Source organism: Durio zibethinus, chromosome 1, assembly GCF_047325235.1.
Source record: "Durio zibethinus cultivar Kanyao isolate XHJ-2024 chromosome 1, ASM4732523v1, whole genome shotgun sequence".
In the NCBI taxonomy this organism is placed as follows: Eukaryota; Viridiplantae; Streptophyta; class Magnoliopsida; order Malvales; family Malvaceae; genus Durio; species Durio zibethinus.
The window spans coordinates 33,562,857-33,586,702 of record NC_143162.1 but is presented as its reverse complement, the minus strand read 5'-3'; the positions used below and the strand labels follow the sequence as shown (position 1 = coordinate 33,586,702).

General features: G+C 30.9%; 5 protein-coding genes across 5 annotated transcripts; 4 read left to right on the top strand and 1 right to left on the bottom strand.

Annotated features, from left to right (window-relative positions):
• The first annotated feature begins 600 nt into the window (after window positions 1–600).
• Window positions 601–3,009, top strand: LOC111311295 (uncharacterized). The gene is made up of 6 exons (XM_089765747.1): window positions 601–1,089; window positions 1,190–1,462; window positions 1,812–1,969; window positions 2,113–2,218; window positions 2,298–2,423; window positions 2,579–3,009. The coding sequence occupies exons 1-6, from the start codon at window positions 898–900 to the stop codon at window positions 2,711–2,713; spliced, it is 990 nt and encodes a 329-aa protein (XP_089621873.1). The 5' UTR covers window positions 601–897; the 3' UTR covers window positions 2,714–3,009.
• Window positions 3,010–4,127: 1,118 nt separating this feature from the next.
• On the top strand, window positions 4,128–5,994 carry LOC111311294 (28 kDa ribonucleoprotein, chloroplastic-like). The gene is made up of 4 exons (XM_022910669.2): window positions 4,128–4,588; window positions 4,728–4,826; window positions 5,219–5,506; window positions 5,640–5,994. The coding sequence occupies exons 1-4, from the start codon at window positions 4,244–4,246 to the stop codon at window positions 5,775–5,777; spliced, it is 870 nt and encodes a 289-aa protein (XP_022766404.2). The 5' UTR covers window positions 4,128–4,243; the 3' UTR covers window positions 5,778–5,994.
• A 3,061-nt stretch (window positions 5,995–9,055) lies between these two features.
• Window positions 9,056–10,226, top strand: LOC111311293 (blue copper protein-like). The gene is made up of 2 exons (XM_022910668.2): window positions 9,056–9,457; window positions 9,600–10,226. Exons 1-2 carry the CDS (start codon window positions 9,292–9,294, stop codon window positions 9,995–9,997), a joined length of 564 nt encoding a protein of 187 aa, XP_022766403.1. The 5' UTR covers window positions 9,056–9,291; the 3' UTR covers window positions 9,998–10,226.
• Window positions 10,227–11,992: 1,766 nt separating this feature from the next.
• LOC111311292 (blue copper protein-like) lies at window positions 11,993–12,717 on the top strand. The gene is made up of 2 exons (XM_022910667.1): window positions 11,993–12,170; window positions 12,348–12,717. Exons 1-2 carry the CDS (start codon window positions 11,993–11,995, stop codon window positions 12,614–12,616), a joined length of 447 nt encoding a protein of 148 aa, XP_022766402.1. The 3' UTR covers window positions 12,617–12,717.
• A 9,047-nt stretch (window positions 12,718–21,764) lies between these two features.
• Window positions 21,765–22,458, bottom strand: LOC149520557 (uncharacterized). Its single transcript, XM_089765724.1, has one exon. The coding sequence runs from the start codon at window positions 22,371–22,373 to the stop codon at window positions 21,957–21,959; it is 417 nt and encodes a 138-aa protein (XP_089621850.1). The 5' UTR covers window positions 22,374–22,458; the 3' UTR covers window positions 21,765–21,956.
• Window positions 22,459–23,846: the final 1,388 nt, after the last annotated feature.

Here is a 23,846-nt window from a genome sequence, read left to right as displayed (position 1 = left end):
TTTTTAAACTTACATTTCTTTTTTGTTTGTTTCTCTTTTTCAAAATTATACGTGAGATACATTCCTATTTTTCTTTATTTTACATTTTCAAATAACTGTTTGATATAATTTTTTTTTTTATTGTTTCACCCACTGAGTGGGTGTGCTAAAGACTTGTATGCTTAAGTGCATTTATAATTGTCTTTTATTAGCATATTTTTTGAAATCAAGTTGGTCATAATATTTTTTTAAAAATAACTGTACGTGTTCACGAACATTTGATTCAAGTAATTCATGTATAATTTTCATATCTAAATAATAAATTTTGAATTATTTTTCCTCAAATAATAAAAAAAAATATTTTTAATATATTAATCAAAAATTTGATTCAAAAATAAATACGTCTATCCTCGTACTTAAAGAATTGGGTTTATATTTATATATTCTTAGCAATGTAATTGGTCTTGGGCTGGCTTTACTTGGGCTAATAATAAAACTCAGGGCAAAGCTAATATCGCCCAAACACCCCAAATTAAAAAGAGGAAAAGAAAAGATCTTGCCACGTCAGCAGTGGGGACCATATTAGAAATTTTTATTTGGGCGTCTAAGCCGCACTCTAACGGCTAGTCACATCTTCTTTTCTTCAATTTGAAACCCAACCCAGCAAAAGTGAGAACAACAAAAGTAAAGTGAAAGATAAAATAAGGAAGAAAAAAAAAAATCTTTCCAAAACCTCCAAAAGGTCCTAGTTTCTCTGTTATTCCTTTCGAAACCCTAACTCTAATTTTTCAGTATCTCTAATTTCTCCTTTTTTTTTTTTTTTTCTCTTTTTAACCTACAGTTTTCTTCAAAAGAAAAAGTAATTTTTTTGAGAGATCTAGGGTTCTTCAAGAATCTAATTTTTAAGTAATTGAAAACATGGATATTCCTCAAGAAATCGATGATTACATAAAAGAAACAATCGAAGATTCCTTAGGTCTTCAAATCTCCACTCAGTCTTTGCAATTGAAACTCCGTTCCGCCGAAGAAGCCCAGCGTCGCCTCCGTCACCAGTGCCTGTTCCTCCTCTCAAAATTGAAAGAGAAAGATCAAATAATCGAACGATCAAAGGTCGGTCAACTCAAAATTAAAAAAAAAAAAGGTAATGTTTTGAATATATTTACATTCAGAATGTGAAATTATTGACATTTTTATTGATTTTTTTTTTAAGGCGGAAGCGAATATGAATGCGGTGGCGTTGAAGAGATTCGTGGAGGAAAATCAGAAGCTTGCTGCGGAGTGTGCAAATTTGTTGACTCAGTGTAACAAATGGGAAAGAGAGTGTTCGCTTTATGATCATGATAGGGAAGCGTTGATGGATTTTGGGAATGAGGCTGATGAGAGGGCAAAGGAAGCTGAGATTAGGGTTCATGAATTGGAAGAAGAGTTGGGGAAGTTAACTGAAGAATTAAGGTTCTACAAACACCGTTATGATAGCCAAGGGGTAATGAAATGTTTTTCTTCTTCTTTTTTTTACTTTGCTTTGAGGTTTAGTTACATTTTATTTTCTCGTAGTAAATAATGTGATTTTGTTGGATTTAATTGCTGATTTTTTTGTGGATCCTAGCTTAGAAAGGATGGGTTAAACATTTAAACTTAGTTGAGCATACATGATAAAACTATTCTTCCTTGTTGCTGATAGAGGTGACATAAGTTGAACATGATGCAACCGCTTACAGGAGATAAGTTTTGGTTTTTGATAGTCTATGATTGATTAGAAAATCTGCCATCATGTATAGTTTTGTCTACTACTGTGATATCTACAGACTGATAAGCATGTATCTTCCTTGAAGATTGATTCATCTTCTAAGGGCACAACAGTGGAAGAGAATTTGCTTGAGTCGGTTCTAGCAACATTGATTTGTAAAGATGAAGTTATGTCTGGACGTGCATTCTTGGAGGCAAATAGTTCACTTGAATCATGTCAAAGGTTGCTTAAAATGTGGAATAGGTGAGGGTTTTCATCTCTTATTTCTATGTTGCATCTGCATCTTTGTTGGTTAATGGAGATGTTTGATGCGTATCATTTCTTCACTGCTAAAGGACTACTTACATATTTCTGAATCAATCCTTATGGTCTGTTGCGCTTTACAGGTTGAGGCCTTCAACTCAAAAAGTTTTGTCATTAGCTGCTGAGTTAAAGACCCTTCAGAAAGACAAGGAACATCTCAAGGTGAACCTTAGTAAAGCTGAAGAAGAGGTGAGAACCAAGGACAATGGGTGCTTGTTGAAATTTGCATTTACCTTGTAGAACTTAACAAGATATTTTATCTATATAGGTCAAAGTTCTGTTTGAAGAAAACAACTTATTGGATGAGGAGAACCAAAGATTATTGAGGCAATGCCAAAAAGAAAAGAACCTCCATAGTTCTGGGGGGAAGCATACTGGTAGTGCATCTGCGAAGGTGAGGAAGGAATTATGTTGGATTCTCTGTATTTGTTGATCCGCACATGAGTTCTTGTTTTTGACATGTAAAAACAAGTGCACTTCCTGCATGTGCCTAGTCAGTAGTCACAAGTTCATTGATTTAATGTTATAATTTGCTTGATTCTCTCACAGACAAACAAGCGAAAATCAAGTCCCAAGATATGCAGCCCGATTGAGAAGAAGATTGACTTTACTGATCCAGATTCAGCAAGGAAGCCTCTCTCACCCTTGCGATATAACTCCCCTGACTTAAAAATGCACAAGTGAAGATATGATCTCATGCATGATAGGATCTAACTTCTTGTCCATTGGTTATTCTTTTGAATCGATGAGTGTTAGAAGTGGATTTACAGATAGCTTTTCTGAAGCTACGGTGTTTGTATGTAGTTTGTGAGTAATATCTGAGTTCCAACTTCCAAGTACACAAAAGGAAAAAGCCTTTTTTCATCTTTTGCTTTTCTTTAGCGTTGTCCTAACTAATCTGATGTAGTGGAATAGATAATTGCTCAAACTAATGCAGTAATGGGAAATTTTAGCAATTTTAAAATTGATTGTTAGATTCATATTGTCTTTGCAATCTATTAGTATCTGTGGTTCAAAACAACTCTGCAGCTCCTGCTATCTTATCTTCCTAAAAGGCTCCTTTCTTATTGATGATTCATTTCTATTGTTATATATCCTTATAATAATCAGATATGTTACAGGATTAACATACGAATACAAGACATGGATATATTTTATTCCGTAAGTTTCTCCTTATATTTGGAGGCTCATATTCATTTTGAGGAGTTAAATATGTGCCTGAAATGAGTAGTTTTAGAAAAATATAAAGATTATCTTAGATAATTATTATCCAATAAGAGCAAATAAATCTGTTCAATTCTCATTTTTTAATTTGATTGAGATATTATTCTTCTTGTTAAAACTTGAAAGTAAAACTAAAAATTCAACGCTGGATCACGCGGCTTGTTTTGACACTCATTTTCATTTTCAATGAAATAACTTACGCAACATTTGGACATGCTTTTAGGGCCCAATTAGTAAGCCTACCCATTGAATTTAAAGCACGTGGTTTTGTTGTCTATATCCCTTAAACGGCCTCGTTCTGCTCCTGTTCATAAACAATTTGAGATGTGAATCAATATGGTACGAAGGGAGTAAAATACTCGCTATCCCTATCTTTATTTTCAAGTTTTTATGTTATAATTATATTCATATTCACTTTTAACGTATATTTAAAATTTATTTTCATTCACATTTTCGTAAATATTTAATATGTATAAATATTTTCATACCTATAACCGTTTTAGAAAAAATAAAAAAATTTATTTTTTAGTTTTTTTATTTTTAATTTATATATTTAAATAATTATTTTATAAATATCTATAAATATATATTTTTTAATAAAAATATATTTATTTTAATTAATTTAAAATAATAATTTATATTATCTAATAAAAATTTTATTTATTAATTATATATAAACATTTAATAAAAATTTAAAATTATATCTATTTTAATTTTTATATTTATAATATAATATTCATCACTATTCTTTAGATGAATAATCGAATCCCGTAAAATTGACATCCTACGGTAAATTAGTCATTGTCTGATATACTGTTTTTTTTTTTTTTTAATTTTGTTCCTCAGTCAAAAGATTGTTTTTGTGTCTTTCTCCGACTCCTTATCCGATACACCCTTCACTCACTCTCTAATCCTCAAAGAAACCACTGTTTCAAAACTCCAAGAAAACCTGAACACCAAACTCAAACTGAACTAATTTGGTTTCTCCTCATGGCTCTGCTTCGCCTTCCCCACCAATCTTCTCTCTTCTCTCTCCAACATAAACCTCAAACTCAGTGTAATAACTTTAACTCCATCCAAAACATTTCTTCAATTTGTTTTCTCCCTCCATTGTCTCCTCTCACTAATACTCTTCGCTTGAAAGCTACACGATTTAGCAGTTTCATCCTCCATTTTTCTACCGCTACTCAAGACACAGCTCTAAATGTAAAAGAACAACAACAACAAGAGGAGTTCTCGAAAACTAGATTGATTGCCCAGAACGTGCCTTGGAATTGTACCACTGAAGACATTCGTTCTTTGTTCGAGAAACACGGCACAGTCGTAGATGTTGAGGTTTTTGTCAACAGTTTTCTCTTGGGATTCTCTTTGTTTTACGAATTGAATTTTTTTTTTTTTTGGTTAAATTTGGGTTTTGGTTTGTGGTTGATAAATTGATGTGATTGTGCTTTTTATTTTACTGTGTTTGGTTTAGCTCTCTATGCATAACAAGATCAGAAATAGGGGATTGGCATTTGTTTCTATGGCTTCGCCTGAAGAGGCTGTTGCGGCTCTCAATAATCTCGAATCATATGTAAGCATATTGCCTTTGATTATTTCCTGGAATTTCTCTGCTATTAGTTTCTGTTTTAAATTGCCAGCTTTGCTTTTGAGATATCGTGTACTCCTTAAGATCACTATTTAAGTAATTATTTTTATTCAATGCCTTGGTAATCATCTGAATGTGATGATTTTCAATACATTTAATAAAGATATTTCCTTCAATACTAATTTAACAAGTGCTTTTAAGGCACTTGCTGGCAAAACCTTGATGGATTCATTGTGTACTTAAGGTAATTTCCCTTGTCCAAGTAATGATTGAGAGTACACTTAGACATAAATTCCAAAGGACTTTTGTAAATTATCTTGGTTATTTTTGTAGAGAAGTGATTTTTTTTTTTTTTTTTGTCTTTTTAACTGATGTAGGAATTAGAGGGTCGTACTTTAAGGCTCAATTATGCTAAACCTAGGAAGAAGAAAGCTGCTCCGCCTGAGAAGCCCAAGCCAGTGCCAGCATTCAACTTGTTTGTGGCAAATCTTTCATATGAAGCAAGAGCTAAACATCTTAAAGAGTTTTTCAGTTCTGAGGGTGCTAATGTTGTTTCTGCTGAAGTTATATTTCATGAGAATCCTAGAAAGTCTTCTGGGTATGGCTTTGTCTCATTCAAATCCAAGAAAGAGGCTGATGCAGCCATGTCTGCTTTCCAAGGGAAGGTAGTTCCTTATTTAGTAATTTTTCTAGATTATTTGAGTTTTTGACTTTTTGAATAGGGTGTGTTGCCATGTTGATAGTATTAATCTGCGTTTGGTTTTTTAATCAAGAAACTGAGAAGTTGTTATTCTGCAGATGTTTATGGGAAGACCAATTCGGGTGCAACGTAGTAGACAATTTGTTAAAGTTCAATCAGAAGACAGTTCACAGTCTGATGATAAATCAACTGAGCTGAACTATAAGTTGGAACAAGCAACCGGTAACGAAAATTGAATTGATAATGCACAGAGCAATGAGATTTTATTGGTTGTTATTCTGTAAGTAAGGTTCTTAAATTCTGTGATGACATTAGGAATATAGCTGTACACCAATACATGAATGTTTCAGTCATTTGAGCTCTGTGTTATTTTTTATGGTCCTTTGAGTAAATTGAGTATTCTGCGGCAATATAAACGCTATTGTTCAATCAAAACAAGTACTAGTTGGGTAATTGGCTCTTTTATAGGCTCAATTCTGATCCTGTCTATTCTCATATTATCAACTGCTGTTATGTCGATTCATAATGACTGCTGTTTGGGCCTTCTAAGAAATCTTAGATTTAACAATGGACTCAAAAAATGCAGTGAAGGTGCAAGGACTGTCCAGGCCTTTTAAAAAACCTTTCCACTATCATGCATTATGAAATTTGGGTGAACCAAGTGCTGGCAGTTGCTTTATTGTTGTGTTCATATTGTAAAGGAAATACAGCCTGTCAAGGCTGATATCACTCGTAACAGATTACAAGTTCAGGACCCATGCCAAGGCTGCAATTATGTAAGTAAATTGTTGACTTTGTATATTTCCACAGTTGAGAAGAGAATGATATGCTTCAAGTCCAAAACCAGTTTTCTGTCTTTTTACATATTTCAGGCATTATAATTTATGTTCTTCATTTGTTTTGCGTACTTATCTGAAGCAATGATTCAAAGTTATCTAGAAACACAATAGATTTTTAAGTTGGAAATCATTCCTAGCTCCCAAGAACCGGGCAGCCAATGATGTATTGCTGAGGTCTCTCTGCCTTTTTCCTTCTCCTCAGCCGAGAGAAAGAGAGAGAATGTAAAAACCTTGGGCAGTGGGAGATGGAATTCAGCTCTGGCATATTTCGTGGATAATTGAGTATGGAAAGATGGTGGGGGCAAGTTATAAAATATCTTGGTCTTTCAGATATGGACACTAAGTTTTGATTAATGTGAGGTGCATGTGCAGTTGAATGTTTCTTTGGCTTTGGGCTTTCTAGTTGTTTTCATTTCATTTGTCCATTCCTTTCTGCTCTCTGTTACGCCCTACGGTTTGCTTTTGATTCTCTTGGAATAGAAAATTTTCATTGCAAAAAAGTCCAAATGTTTTTAATTATTTCGAAGATAATGGAAGTGATTTAAAAGCATCATGATAAAGAAAAAGAAAGTCATCCAGAAATCATTAAGAACTCACTTTCTCTGAATAATTGTCCCCCATTATGATTAATTATGTTCTGAAATGTCGTCATCTCCATCAAAATTTATCTATTCTAAATTTCTTGTGTAGAAATGTCTTTAATTAAAATCTTAATATTTGCAAAATTAAAATCTTAATATTTGCAAAAATTGCAGATGCTAATTCAATTAAAGAAGAGAAAAACAAAATGTTCCTCTGTTTTGTGCAAGTTCAATTAAAAATTTTGGAGTTGAGAGTAAGCAAAAATATTTGGGTTAATGGAAATTTTCTATTTCGAACAATTACAGCATTGTCTAGAGACAATGGTGATGGGAAAATGGAACTGTCAGCTAAGGGCTGAGGCAGCTAACTCTACATTGGGTTGTCTTATGATTCATGACTTTACACCTTTTGCTTAGAAAGAAGTAAATTAGCTTCTATCACATCTGTTGAGAATGAATGCCCTCAGATCTCAAAACTGTGAACAACGAGAACAGGGGGAATATAGCCACGGGAAATCCAATTGATTTTGGAAAGTCCAAATTATTACGTAGACATGGTATTTTCTTTTTCCTTAATTAATAGCAGGCAGCTTCTATATCTACTCAATTTTGTCAAATCTTTTATTTACTGGACTGCGAGGATGAAGTTACCTAACCAGGAAAATATGGCTTCTATACCTAGCCAAAATGAAGTTTTGATTTTAAAATTAAATCATCCACACTTAATATATTTGTCTTTCATCCAATTCATGATTTAAATTTTGGTTGTTTTAATGAAATAGAATTATGTTTTATACTACTAAACAATTACTAAACAAGTAATTACCTCATTATTACATGTAGCATGCGTAAATTTTTTTTTTTTTTTGCATTTTCTATGAAACATGTATGATTTTTTGGTTCTTTACTGGCGGTGGTTGGCCGCCTTGGGGAGGCTCAGACCCCATTAGGCAGAAAGAGGGAAGACGAGGATTGCACCAGATGAAGAGCAAAGGAATATTTTGCTTATGAAAAAAGTTGGGATGGGGGATCCACAAAAGGGGGCGGTTGATGAAAAGGATGATAATTCACATGAACAGAACAGCTGACCAGGCTAGGCTAGCTAGAGCCGGATACTAAGGGCAGGTGGCCAAAACCAACTGGATCCCAACGGCTCAAACTCAATCAACCAAAACCCGTTAACCGAACCCACCTCCTTTTTTACATAACAAAACTATTTGCTTTTTGGGTGATTTTGGCTGCATCTTTACTCTGGGTAAACAGGCGAACGATCTTTCCTTCATCACTTGAGTTAAATCATGCCCATGAAGACTTCTAGTCTATGGTTAGGTGAAAGGTTGGGATCAAATATCTGGACGCTACATCATTCCCCCTTTTTTGGACAAAATCAAAGGCGCTCTCTCTCGCCCCTATTCATTCCTTAGCCCATAAGCTCACAGCCTATGCCCTTGAGTCTATGAACTTGCACTTGTATGTGTAAATTCAACATTTTTCCCCCCTACATCGTTACACAAATGCATTTAAGCCCTTTTTTATTCCCAGTTCCTCACAAGCTAATTTGATGAAAATTTTAAACTATTAAGCCTAACGAAAAGGAAAACTGAGATACTTTTCTTCCTATTTTTGAGGTTTCTTTCTCTTTCAGCTTCTTGTTTGTTGAAAGTCCAAGTCATCGTATCTTTCTTTGGCACGTACGCAATGAAAATTGCCCTTCTAGGGGGTTGTTGGATGTCAGATGTGTTTCAAAGAGTTAGTCTCCTTAATATCGATCACATTTTATTAGAGTAGGTTTCAAGCATGTTATTACCTGTTCCACCTTGTTTGCACTGCCGCATCTCTCCCTTTCCTTTCATGGTGATTATGACCTTCTTCATCTGTTTGACCTTCTTCATGCTTTTCTTCATTCACAATCCATCATTACAAGAGGTATAAAGATCACTTAAATGTACATTACAAATATATCAATGGAGTTCCTTTATATTTGATTGCAACTGTAGCAAAAACATCATAATCACCATTAAGGTAACCCTACTTAACAACCATTATTTCAATCAAGGGCAATAAAAGAGAAAGATAGGATTACCCACGATTCCTTCGCATTAGGTGTAGGATCTGCCCCCAAGTCATCCTTTTGGAATGAATTCGTTTAACAAATATTAGTTTGTACGGTATAAAGTCGACCAAACTTTACTCCTTCCATCCCCCCTTTCATGGTATTATATAAGGAACTCCATTTCAGAAAATTGTTTTCACAAAAAAGCTCCTCCTCTTTTCTTTATTTTACAGTGTTACTTTGACTCTGTCTAGTTTTACACAAAAAAAAAAAAAAAATGGCAAGTTCAAGTATGGGAATGGCCTGTCTTTTGCTAGTGTTGTGCATGGCTGCGCCAAGCTTGGCCACAGTTTACACAGTTGGTGACACCTCTGGCTGGACAACTGGTGTTGATTATAGCACATGGGCTAACGGCAAGACCTTCAAAGCTGGCGATAGCCTTGGTGAGTTCTTAAACCCCAATCTTAAGACAATTTCATATTTAGACATAAACGTAATTATCTATCTAGATCTTTCATATTCATGTACTTTCTAGTCAAATAATGTTTGATCCATAAACGAACATTTTGAATTTTGGTTCCGTAGTTTTCAATTACCCAACTAGTCATACAGTGGATGAAGTAAGTTCAAGTGACTACAGCACATGCACTGTGGGCAATGCAATCACAACAGATAACAGTGGAGCCACCACCGTTGCTCTCAAGACTACAGGAACTCATTACTTCATTTGTGGTGTGGTTGGCCATTGTGGGAATGGCATGAAGCTGGCAGTCAAAGTGGAGTCAGGCTCATCCACAGCACCGTCCAAGTCACCAACCTCTTCTTCTTCCTCGCCGCCTTCCAGTGATAAACCATCAACCACCACGCCATCTACAACAACTACAACAACTAATGTCCCGTATTCCTCATCTTCATGGAGTCTTTCCCCATTTCTGGCTTTTGTGACAGCTTGGGTTGCATTAATTGTGATGTTCATTTCATAAGCTTTTGGCAGGAGTGTTGGCCGTGGTCAGGATAGAGGCAGTGCTGATCTCCCTTTTTTCTTTTCTTTTTATCTTGTTTGTATTCAGGATCATTGCTTATCGTTATGAATGAGCAAGTTACCTTCTCATGGCGTTAGGTACGTCATATATGTAAGTTATTGTTCATTCTCGTATCATGTTCTATGTGAACATTGGTTGAAATTTTCAATAATCCTGTTACCCTTGATAACACCAGCAACTTAGAGCAAGAGTATTTATGACTAATGGCAACTTTTTTAATTTCCTGGGATGAAAGATTAATGGTAACTTGAAAAGTTGCTAAAAGAAAACAGAGGAATAACAGGACAAGTAGAAGGTAACCCCAAAAGGGTTCGTCTTTGAGGAGTAGATTCTAATTTTGATATGATGATCAATGGTTGAAACCAAGACAACGGGGATAGCACTCTTCTTTCCATAATCCCTTTAATCCAGGAGGCAGGATGAACTTGACATTTGATCAAAAATACCGATGCAACTACTAAAGACTAGCAACTATTCTAATTGACAATCTTTTAGGATTAGTTTGAATATTCTATTCTAAGATTTTGCACTTTCTTCAATTTTATATAGTTTCATGGAATTCTCAGATATTAGCTGTTTGGAAGACCATACAGGGAGGTTCAATTGAAATTAAATTGGTAGCCCTTGTACAAAACTTGCGTTTGCAAGTGACACGGAAAACTAACTCCAATAACAAAAAAAAAAAAATCAGTTCAACTCAAACTTAAAAAAGATTTGAATTGGAAATTATCTAAATCTGATCCTAAAAATTAATTTAATTAAATTGATTTTATTTTCAAATTTAGTAATCTAAATTCAAAATATCCAAATTTAAATAATTTAAGTATCAAATCTGAAAATTTTAAATCTTAATTAATTTAAATTCAAAATGATTTAAAATTAAAATAACGATCCAAATTTGATTCGATTTATTTTTTTAATAAAAAATCCAATAAAAAATAATCCAACTGAAACCCAATCCATCTCGCATATTGCAACCTATAGTGGCAAGAAGCAGGGTAAATTGATTTGCATACGAACTCTTTGGATTGATATGGTCACTCACTGGGGCTTAATCGAGTTATAAAAGTTTTAACTGTTTAAGAAACTTTGGGCTTAGTTATACCTGTCGAAGTCTAATAAGGCCATTTTTAATTTCCTTCTTGGCCCAATTTATTTTTGAATTCTAAATTTCTATTCTATACATTATTATGCAGGGAGGTATAAATTTTTCTTATTTAGCAAAATTCATTAATGTACTTATTCAAATACACTAATAAACACATAGTTCAGGTGTCTTAGTAGCAATCAATTTTATAATTCATCCCAAAGATAGTTACAATACCATAAGAAAATATTACTATAATTTAGGAATATTCATTTATGACATTTATTTCTTTCATAAATGAAAATTTTTCGATATTATTAGGAAATTACTTTTTTTTATAAACGAAATCGTAATTTAAGAATAAAAAAAATATTATACATGTTGATATTTAAATTTTAAACTTATTAAATATCATTTCTTAAAAATTATATATAGCATAAGATAGCCTATTTAATTAAAAGTAACAAAAGGACTGCTTACTCGCAATTAAAAATAGTTAAATATATTTCATAAAAAAATAGCTAAAAATAATTAAATAGTTTCTTTATATGCCTACACACATTAAATATAGGTTCCCTTTTTTTTAACCTTTCATGCATTTTTAAGGTATTGTGAACTGGCTTTCCAAAAGACAAAAAAATACCAAATAAAAGAGAGAAAAAGAGAATGGCAATAAGTGGACTAAACTTAGTTTTTCCTTAGTTTCATTCACCCCATCCCACTTTAATTATTAGTACTAGTCTTATATAAAGAACTTCATCCACTTCAGAAATTGTTATTTAAAAAAAAAAGGCTGATTTTTCCCTTTTTAATATTCTTAGTTTTATTCTGTCTGGTTTTATCACAAAATGTCAAGCTCAGGATCAGGGGTGGCAATGGCTTGTCTCGTGCTAGTGATCTCGTGTATGGTCATGCCGACCCTGCAGCATGCAGTTTTCACCGTCGGTGAGAGCATCGGCTGGATTCCTGGTTTTGATTACAATGCATGGGCCGAAACCAAGCACTTTAAAGTTGGTGATAGCCTTGGTCAGTGTTCAATTCTTATATTATATTTTACCAAATTTATTATCTGACAAGACAAATCACTTCCTCTTCTAATTACTCCCTCCCAATCCTTAGAAAAACTATTATTAATTGTTGACTTATATGAAGTTAAAATATTTATGATCCATGAATTTACACGCTGAAAATGTTGTTCCCTAGTGTTCGATTATCCTAGTGGCCTTACTGTGGATGAAGTATTCGAAAATGACTACAATACATGCACTGTGGGTAATCCAATAACCTCAGACAACAGTGGCTCTACCACCATTCCTCTTCTCACTGCTGGCCCTCATTACTTCATTTGTGGTGTGGTTGGCTATTGTTCCCGAGGCATGAAGCTTCTTGTTAATGTCATGGCTGAATCAACCCCACTGCTATCTGGCCGGACACCATCTCTTGCCACCAACACTACTGCTTCCTCGCCGTAATTTATGAAGACACCTTTGGCCTTTCCATCGTTAAGGGGGCTCTCTGATTTTACAAGCTTTGGCTGGCAAGGCTGCCCATCCCTGCTCATTGATAGGCCAATAGAGACACTGCTTATCTCGTTTTCAGTCTTTTATTGTATTGGGGAATATTGCTCGTCTTTATGAATAAGAAGAGAAGTTTACGTTTCATGGAATACATCTTTGCTGATGCTAACTGTAGGGACTGATGGAAAATCACAAAAACCCCGTTCACAATCGTCTGTAGAATAGCCGCAAATCAGAGTAAAAGGAATTAATGATTAGCTACTAGCAACATAAAAGCTGTGAAAATTAAAGCACAAATCTGTCCATGATGCGCATACAGCTCATGTTCCTTGATTACAACCACATAACAAATTAAACTATATATCATATAATTTCGGAATTCATTGTATGAAAAACTAAAAAAAAAAATCATGTTAGATCATGACTTTGATTTTTTTTTCGCCATTCATTTTTATTAACAACAATTAACTTTTCATCTATTTCTTTAACCTTCATATCATATTTTACTACTTATATCCACATTTTTCGTGATCTATCTTTAGAAGTTTTGATTTCTCCTATATCTAGAAGCTTATTTCTCTTAGTGCATAAATAGGTCTACGTTTCACATGTTCAAATTATCTCAAATAATCTTTTCTCATCTTGTTCTTAATTCGAACTATCTCTAATTTTTCTTGAATCTCTTTATTTCTAATTGTCTCTTTTAGTCTTATCACATATTCATCTTAGCTATGTAGACTCCAAATTTGTTCAGGTTCTCCGAATTGAACCTCAATTTTAAATTCGTAAAATTTTTATCAAGTTCTTAGGCTAAGAGCCAATTTCATCTTTTCAAGCCTGAAGCCAATGTTCTTATTTTCATTTTCATTTTATTTTTATTTCATCATTTATATAATAATTAAATAATAAATTAATTAAAAAAAAAAAAAAACAAAAGAAAGCTACGGTACCAATGGTAGTAGGTGCCATGCACAACGCCTCTGACCACTCACTCCCCTAAAACCTTAAGGCCCTGTAACCTACTCCCCTAAACCACACTTACCTTGAACCACCCCTTTAAGTCATACTTACCCCCTTTAGGCCGGCTCTATAAAACCTAGCCAAAAAATAGACCAAAAGGGAAGAGTGATACCCTACCAAAAAAATAAAAAATGACCAAATGAAAATGTTGACATAAAAAGAAATTACTAAAAAAAAAAAAAAACCACCATTAAAAAAAATCCCTTGCTTACTGAAAAACCAAACACAAAATAAAATTAAAAAAAAACACAGTCCCCTAGAACGAAAACCTAGTGTCATCAAATCCAAAAAAAAAAAACACACAACAGAAAACAAACAAAAAAAAAAGCTTTGAACAAAAGTTAAAAGGTCGATTTAGGGAAATTGGGGTTGTATTTGAAGAAAAAAAAGGTTGGATCTAGAGAAGAGGGAGTAAGAGATTTTTGGTTTTTTTTTTTCAATGATCAGCATGATAGTTGACAACCACCGACAGTGGTCGATACAACAAACGGTGATCGATTTCTGGAAACGATTGACCCTTAGTTTTTTTTTTTATTGAGAGATTTTTTAAATGTGTTTTTTTTTTAAGAAATGGGAGGAAATGAAGTAAAAAAAAAGTGCCATTTATAGTAAATAGAAAAGCCAAAACAACGCCATTTAGGGAAGCCAGAATCTGTTCGTGAACCTGCGACCTGACCCTAGGTCTATGCATCCAACCCAACCTGGCTCCTCTTTCTGCCCCCAACCAGTTCGACTGAACCATCCCTAATCAGTTCAATCGAACTAGTGTTGATCGAACCATTGATTGGTCCAGTTCAAGTACTTTTTCTTTTGAATTTTTTGAATTAATTTTTTAATATTATTTTTATCATTTTGAGTTTATTATTATTATTATTATTATTATTATTATTATTATTATTGTTGTTGTTGTTGTTGTTGTTGTTGTTGTTGTTGTTGTTGTTGTTGTTTATGCATGTTTAAAATTTTAAATTTCCTAGAATATTTTTTAATAATAATAGCAATAAAAATGAAAAAAAAGTAAAGATAAATAATGAATAATAAAGTTTAAATTTTTTATAATTTTATTAAAAAGTAAAAATAAACCTTGTAAAATAATATAATAAATAATACCTAAATAAAATTATACTAACAATAATAAAAAAGGAAAATGGTTTCTATGCTTTTGATATTTTTAAATTTAAAAAAAAAAGAAAAAAAAAGAAAAAATAATAAAAATAATGCAAAAATGTAAGAAGAAAAATTTTTATCCGATGATGAGATTCTAAGGCACTCCAAGTAATGATGCATATGAAATCTCTAGGTAAAAAGATTTTTTTTTAAATACTATCAATATATTTGAGTATTTATAAAATGTTTTCAATACAGTAAAATTTTTTAAATAAAATAAAATAAAAATTAACTAAAAATTATTAAATAAAATAAAAATTAACTAAATTGTTAATAAAAAAATGAAGGAAAAGAAAATTTTGCTTGTTAATGGGATTTTAAGTTATTTTGAGTAATGATGTCTTAAAAATCTCAAGTTGAGAAGATTTTTTTAAAAATACTATAAGTGTATTGGATTATTTATAAAAAGTTTTTAATATGATAAAAAAAATTTTCTTCCAAAAAAATAAATGTTAAATAAAATAAAATGTGTATATCGATATAATGTCATTCACATTTCATGCATACCTTTATGAAAAATAAATATGAGTCTTCGAAAATTAGATTCTAAAATATTCTAAGTAGCGATACCTAAGAAATTTTTAAGTGAAGAAACGTTCTTTTAATGTTATCAATGTATTGAAACATTTTAAGAATTATTTCAATAAAAGGGATCTAATTTATTTTTCTTGAATAAAAAGGAATAACAAAAAATAAATAAATAAAAAGAAGAACAAAAAACCAAAATTTTGATAAAAAAAAGTTAAGGAAATTATTTCCAAACACCGAAACAAATACCATTCTTGTCAAGATTAAAGGAAAACATGTAATTAATTAATGTCGTTTTAAACGGGCACTATAGGGATATTAATTATTTTTCACGCGTAACTGACTCTCGGACTAAAATTGTTCCACATAACCTAAATTTTTTTAATTAATTTTAAGATTTTATGAAAAAAAATATGTTTTAATATGTAACAAATCGCACTTAACCAAAAAAGATTGGTGGCAACTCTGATTTTTTTCTTTTTATTTTTAAATTTGTTGGGCAACTCCAAAATTGTTATAACAGCTTGATGATTTCATTGAGAACGTTATTTTTTTTAAAAAAAGCTAAGCTAAAAAATTAATTGTGTTACCCTCAATTTTGATTTAATGAGCTTAATTAATATTTAACTTTAATTTTTTTAATAACAATAGTAATAAAAAATTTTACATGCATTTCATTTTAATTATGTTTATAAATCATTTATTATTTATGTTTTTGATAGATTGTAAGGCATTTAAGATTAGGTTTTCAATGTTCCATTTCCTTATTCACACACGACACATTCATCTCATGCATAAGCTTTATACCTAGGCTCCGTCCCTTTTAAGAGGGAGTAGAATACTTATGCTCTCATGAGGTGATAACCTCTGTAATGGCAAGCGAAGTACTCTTATTCAAATTGAACACTTTTCATTCATAATTTATAACAGGTGAAGATCAATATGCCTTATAGTTTTGTGTGGACGCTAGTGAAGAACAATTTGAAAACCTTTAGACATATAAATTCTCATTCAACATATTGGGAACCTTAATAGACCAACCTAAGGTGGTGCAATGCCAACTTTTTTTTAGAAATAACACAAATTAAGACACTCTAATACTATATGCATTTGGGGATAATAATGGTAGGTAAAATTAAGATTTTGGAAAAAAAAAGAAATAGAAATAAAAAAGTATTTAAAAAAAAGAGAAAAGAAAATTTTCTTTTAACATATAGTTCATTCATTTAGTGGTTATCCAAAATTTGCATTTTTAAAAAATATTTTTAAAATAAAATGAAAAAAAATGTTAGCATTATCCAACAAACATAAAATAAAAAACAAAAAAAATTTCAAGCAAAATTAAAAGTCTTTATAAAATTCTTTTTTATTAGCCAAATAAAATTAATAAAAAAAAGAGAAAAATCTTTGAATCCTAGTTATTTGATGTGATAAAAAAATGTGTGTTCTTGAAATTTTCCTCTTTCTAAAAAAAAAGATTTTTAAATTTAAATGTTGTTTCATCTTTTATTTTTTCATTTGATCTTTTGCATATATTTTTATTATTTTTTTAAATAAAAATAATAAGATAATACATGTACCTTATCTCTTGCATCTTAATAGATAATACATATATTTTATCTCATCCACATCAGTAGATAGTATATGCATTTCATTTCATACACATGTTGATAAATAATACATGCATCTTATGCACATCTTAATAGATAATGCATGCACTCCATCTCATTACATATCTTAAAGCATTGTCAACATCATTAAGTGAGCATAACACATGCATTACATTTCGTGTAGACCTATCTCATGCATACGATAGGTTTGTGCATTTCATACAAATATATTGCATTAGTCATATGTATATATCTCATCACTCATGTAAATGTAGACACCCATTTTCATTTGGGATATATTTGATTTGTCAATTCGGGTCTCTTTAGGATCATCGAACCTTAAAGGGGTTCATTTCTTGTTTGGGCTTTGGGCTTGGTAATTGTTGATCAAATACAGGCTTTGGGCCCAATCTTTATTATTATTATTATTACTATTTATTTCATTCACAAAAGGAAACTAGATTGGCAAAAGTTTGTTGAAATCCCATAGGTGAATCGGGCAAAAAAGATTGGTTTTATTGAAAACCAAAGTCAATGAAATCATTAACCATAATAAAATTCTAAAATTCAGGCACAAATTGATGCTATTAAATCCCTAAATTTGTGTTTAATGAACCCTATAAATAAATCTTTAAATTACATAGAGCAAACAAGAAAAATATGAGGGAGAGTATAGGTTCTGGGTTGCTACTATTTGGACAAATTTGTTTTAAGATTAGTTGACAGTTGGGTCTTTAAGTTTTAGGAAAAAAAAAAAGCTGTTTGGAATCCCTAAAAATCTGAAAAAAAAAATTTTAAAAAAAAATTTAAAAAATTTTGATTCTCAATAATGCACAAAAAAGAGTAGTTGTAAACACCAAATTTATTTGGATTCTCCTAATTAGACCCCAATTTTAAATTTGTCATATTTTTATTGAGTTATTAGACTAAGGCCCAATTTCGTTTTTTCAGGCTTGAACTCACTTTTCTTATTTTCATTTTACTTTTACTTTTACTTTTAATTTTAACAAAAAAAAAGTCTTAGGGACTGGTGGCAATGGGTTTTATTTAAAAAAAACTTTTTTTTTATAATTTTTTATATTATTTTTATCATTTTGAGTTTTTTATTGTTATTATTTATACATGTTTAAAATTTTAAATTTGCTAGAATATTTTTTAATAATAATAACAATAAAAAATGAAAACAAAAAAATAAATAAAGATAAACAATGAACAATAAAGTTTATTTTTTTTTTATAATTTTATTAAAAAATAAAAATAAACCTTGTAAAATAATGTAATAAATAATATCTAAAGAAAATAATACTAACAATAAAAAAAAATGGTTTCTAAACTTTTGATATTTTTAAATTTGAAAAAAAAAAGAAAAATAACCAAAAATAAATAAAAATAATGAAAAAATGTAAGAAAGAAAACTTTTATATGATAATAAGATTCTAAAGCACAAGTAGCAATGTGTACAAAATCTGTAAGTGAAAAGATTTTTTTTAAATACTACCAACGTATTGGAGTATTTATAAAAATTTTCAATAAAATAAAAAAATTTAATAAAATAAAATAAAAATTAACTGAAAATTATTAAATAAAATAATAATTAACAAATTGTCAATAAAAAATGAAAGAAAATAAAATTTTGTTTGATGATGGGATTTTAAGGTATTCTGAATAATGAAGCTTTAAAAATCTCTTAGTGAGAAAATTTTTTTTAATACTACCAATGTATTAAAGTATTATAAAAAAATTTTCAATATGATAAAAATTTATCTTTTTTTTTCAAAAAAATAAATTTAAAATAAAATAAAATAAAATATGTGCATCAATATAATGTCATTCACATTGCATGCATACTTTTATAAAAAATAAATACGAATATCCAAGAATAAGATTTTAAAGTATTTTGAGTAACAATGCCTAAAAAATCTCTAGGTAAAAAAATTTATTTTATACAATTTCGTCTTTAACTTTAAAGATATGTTGCGATCACACAACACACCGAACACACTTTGCTCTCTCATCTATCCTACTTAAATTCTATGATTTACATCCCTTTCTTTTTTAGTCTCATTCTAAATAATTAATTTCAAATATTGAAAATGACTATTCTTTAGTACTATCTCATCATCTAACTTAATCACACTAGCACTCACGTTCCAATAGTTACTAAATTTACATTTCATATATTAAATTTTAGATTCACTCAATTTAAAGTCTCGAAACTCTAATATATACCTCCATAATTTTAATTTCACATTAAAATCATCACTAGTTTTAACAACTAAGATTATATCATTAATCAATAACATACATTATGACATCTTATCTTGAATATATCTAATGACATCATCCATAATTAATGCAAAAAAAAAAAAATTTAATGTTAAACCTTGATGCAATTCTAAAATAATGAGAAGACTATCAATCATGTCCCCAACAATTCCAATATTCGTTACTAACTCTTTCGTACATACCTTTAATTATATTAATATATTTAAAAAAAAAAACTTTTCTCTTTGTTAAAGCACACCAAAACATCTTTAATGTTCCCTAGTAAAAATAAAATATACATAGGCTTTTCTTTCTTTAATCTTGATAATCTCAAGACCTCAACTTAAGATGAAATTACCCAAAGAATATGTTTAAAATTAAGCCTTTATGCTTTTCTTGTGACAACGCGAAATATTGTACTAACATTTTAGCTGTTATATAAAAAAAAAGTTAAAAATGCTTATAAATAGACAATGAAAAAATATATTAAAATTAAAATTTAATTTAATTAATTTATAAAATTATTCTTAAAAAATAATATTTAATAAATCTAAAGTTAAAATCTTATCAAAACTATTAATTCATTCTCTTATCCAAATCTGAGCCTATTTTTTTATATAAAAAGAATAAAACAATTGGCTCGCATTCAAATTTAAATTGGCGGCTTTTGTATAATGTTGGTGATATGACATGTAACAGTGCTACAATTGAAGGACGGTGTTGTATACAGGCGCATTGATGACACCATGCAAATGAGCAGAGTAACTAAAATTCTTTTCTTCTTTGAGATTTATTCTGCCGGTCTGCTTGCATACAAAGCACAAAAGCAGCACTGATATGAACATTTGCCGAAAGGCAATCCAAGCTTGTAATGTGGTAAATGCGAATTCGTAGTACATAGACCCTTTTTCAAATTCTGAATTTCGAAGTGTTTTTTTTTCCCAAAAATTTGTAAATCTCTAAACTCGCATCCATTGTCCCTCTTGGGCCCAGTCTGGCATCAATCTCATGTCTTGGGTTCGAGTTGTTCATACGATGAATGGCAGTTCAATTCTAAAGAGTCGGCTCTGTTTCAACAACATTCTCCAGTTTCCTCGAACAGTTTGCATACTCCAAAACTTTCTAAATTTGCCAGTTTTCAACTTTTGCCTTGCATTTTGCAATTATACATTGTATATATATTTGTATTTGATTAAAGGAAGGGCGTCCCTTTCTCAGGTTACATTGTCTTTCTCAAAAGCGATAAAGGTTGGCTTCTATTTTCAATTTATTCATAAAAAAAATGAAAAGTTGACTAGCCTAGAGGTATCTTGGTTGAGGGTTTTGGCTAATAAATCAAACTTTTCCAAAAGGAAATGCTGTCAACCCAGGTCATCACTGACAACTACTTGCCATACATCAAGCATATTATTAACCAAAAATATTTATTGTTCAACCAAAAAAAAAAGATATATTAATGGGAAATGTACTATTTTTTCTTTTCTTTCTCTCTAACATTTTATTATTCAATATTCATAATTTGATTTAAATGTCCATATACATTTTAATTTTCATAGATTTTTCTTTCCTTTTTTTTTTTAACATTCTAAATTTATTGAAACTTGAGGTACACAACAAAAACTTAATTTTGAGAAAGATCTTAGAAGGTCAACTTTTGATTTCTATAATTTTTCAATAGAGAGAGATGTTATTGAAGTAGAGAAATTATAAAAATTTCACAGATATAATAATCCAAATCGTAATAAGAATACAACACAAAATTTTTATTTCCTTACTCATTATTTCTGCGTCCTCTTTGGGATTTCGAAACATGGATCATGCTTAATGTGGTATAGCATGTTATGATGAATTTAAAGATGACCATATGCACATGGTGTGTAGCATGTCCTTATTCCACTGATCACAGCTGTTACCACGTGACACTTCTTTATCCCCCGCCCATCCACCCAAGCTAACAAAAGAGAACAACCCCCCCATAAGAAAAAAAAAAGAAGAAAAAGAAAATAACAGCACTAGTCTCTCAGTCTTTCCAGCTGTCCCTCGACATCTCAACACAAAATCGCTGAGATAAAGACAAGACACCGGTCCACTCTCCACGTTTCCACATTCACTTAATCACTTTCCCTCCCACTCGCACGTTTGCGACCTCTTCCACAATAACAACGTTTGACTCACGCGCACCCACTAATCATCACTCACACTGGTCTTTAATTTTTTTTTAAACTTTAATCCACCCTTGGCTCCCAAGTTTATTTACTTAATTGAATTAATCCGAAAAGATAATAAATCCCAAATTTTTATCTGCTTAATGATACTTACTTCTCCATTCACTTGAAAAATTATCTGCTTAATTATACATATCTACTTAATTCATTAAAAAAAAAATCAAACAATTACTCTGCTTAACTCCAAAAATAATAGCGTAAATCCACTGAAGAGGAATTTAACTGAGAAAAACAGAGATACATAAACATATAAATAATGATAATAATAATAATAATAATAACCGAGAATAAGCAATCATCAAATCTCAACCGTCAAAATAACAACAGGCTATCGCAATATAAAATCATCATCACCGTCAAAATATAAGTAAAAATAAAAAACAGAAATGCACTACTAAAAATTCCTACTAAAAAGAAGAGTTTAACAATGGCCTAAAATAAAAATCAACAATCCATGTCCTCGCCTCCCCAAAGTCAGATCTACATCAACAAAGCAGCAGCTGCCAAAACGACTGTAAAGGCAGATCCAGCAACAGTGACTCTATTCAAAGCAGCGTCACTCGGAGGAGAAGTTGGAGACGAGCCTGGTGTCTGGCTTATGGAGGATGGGGGAATAACAGAGCTGGCGGGAGAAACAGTAGGAGCCACAGGAGGAGCAGGAGGAGAGCTGGTAGGAGAGGAAGTTGGAGAAGATTTAGGGGTTGAAGATGGAGGAGTGGTGGTTGACGGCGGGGAAGCGGTTGGGGTAGCTGTGGGTGCCTTGGTTGGAGAGGTCTTGGGAGCTGGAGTTGGAGAAGAAGACGGTGGTGACTTGGTTGGGGCAGAGCTGGGAGCTTGGCCGAGAGCGCAGCCGGCTATAAGAGCTAAGAGAACAAAGCAAGCGAAGGATTTGGCCATTGTAAAATTTTAAAAGAGAGAAAGCGAGAGAGAAACCGGAGAGACTAAAAGCAGAAGTGTTCAGTAGCGTAAAGGGCGATGAGAGAGGAAGGGAGATATATATAGAAGGTTTAAGGCCTTGGGGGGTATTGACAGACTTTTTTTTTCCCCCTTCCTTCCATGCCAGCATGCCTTCTAAAGTTTGGATTTTTCTGAGTTTTTTGTTATGGCCCAATAGTTTATGCTTAATATCAATTTAGTCCATATTACTCAATAATTCATTGTTAGGTATTCGACCACTTTTTCTTATTTGAATAGTCTATATCTATTCTTTTTTATTTTGGACTTTTAAACCAAGCAAAAGTGTTTTTACTAGATTAGTTTTGTCGAATTATGTCCATAAATTTTTATTTTTCTGAAATTATAATTTATTAGCTTTGGAATTTAACTTGTTTGCAATGATTTAGGTGTTGTTTTATAAAGTCAACAAATTCAATATTAAAAATTTAATTATTGAATTTTTAATTTTAAAAAATTAAGTAATGAATTTATAATATAAAATTATTTGATATGTTACTAAAAATAAAATGCTTAGTAGATTTTTTATTAAATAAAAATGTGATTCTATAATTTTTTTTTAAATTGGTGAAAGTTAAAAAGAAACTAATAAATAATTAAAAATATAAATTTAATGGAATTAAAAATTTTCTTAATCAAAATTGACGAATACATTAAGTAGCTAAAAAGTACTTAGAATTCAATATTTTTATTGAAAATTTTTTATTAAGTGATTTTTAAAAATAATTTATTAAATTCATTAAAAAAAACAAACTATGGAAAATTTTAATTTTTATTGGTTAATCAAACACAATTTTAGTCAAAATTATAAGCAAATGCAAATAAATGAATTATATCTCCTCACCTTTGTTTGTGCTAAAAGGTAAGAAATATAATCTTAATAGTTGAAGAAGAAAAATAACATGGCAAAATGTTTTTGAAACTTAGATATTATCTTAAAATTTAATGAAAAAGTTATGTTACTTAATTAATTGTATATTAATTACATGCATACAGTCTCACATTTTTATTTGAAATAAAATATTGGCAAAATTTTGTCTCAAAAGCCATAACAATATGTTCTTATTTGACATTGTAAAAAAAAGGGATTATTATTATTAATCAAGTCAATGCCAAAAAAATTACAGGGGGCATTTTGCAATTTATAAAAAGTATAAGGAAACAAGTGAAATCAATCTCCAGAAACAGAGACTTTTTTGTAATTTACAAGGTAAAAACCAAACGCATCATTAACTTACACGTGTCCCAGGGGATCCCAATAGAGAATCTCAACCGTCCAACTTATCCTTTTGACAACTCCAAAACGCGTTGGTTTTACGCATTCTAGATGAACGGCCAGTGATCGTTGGTGAAAACTTTTCCTTAAATTTTCTTGATTTCAGAAAAAAAAAAAAATTAATAATTTGATGATGAGCA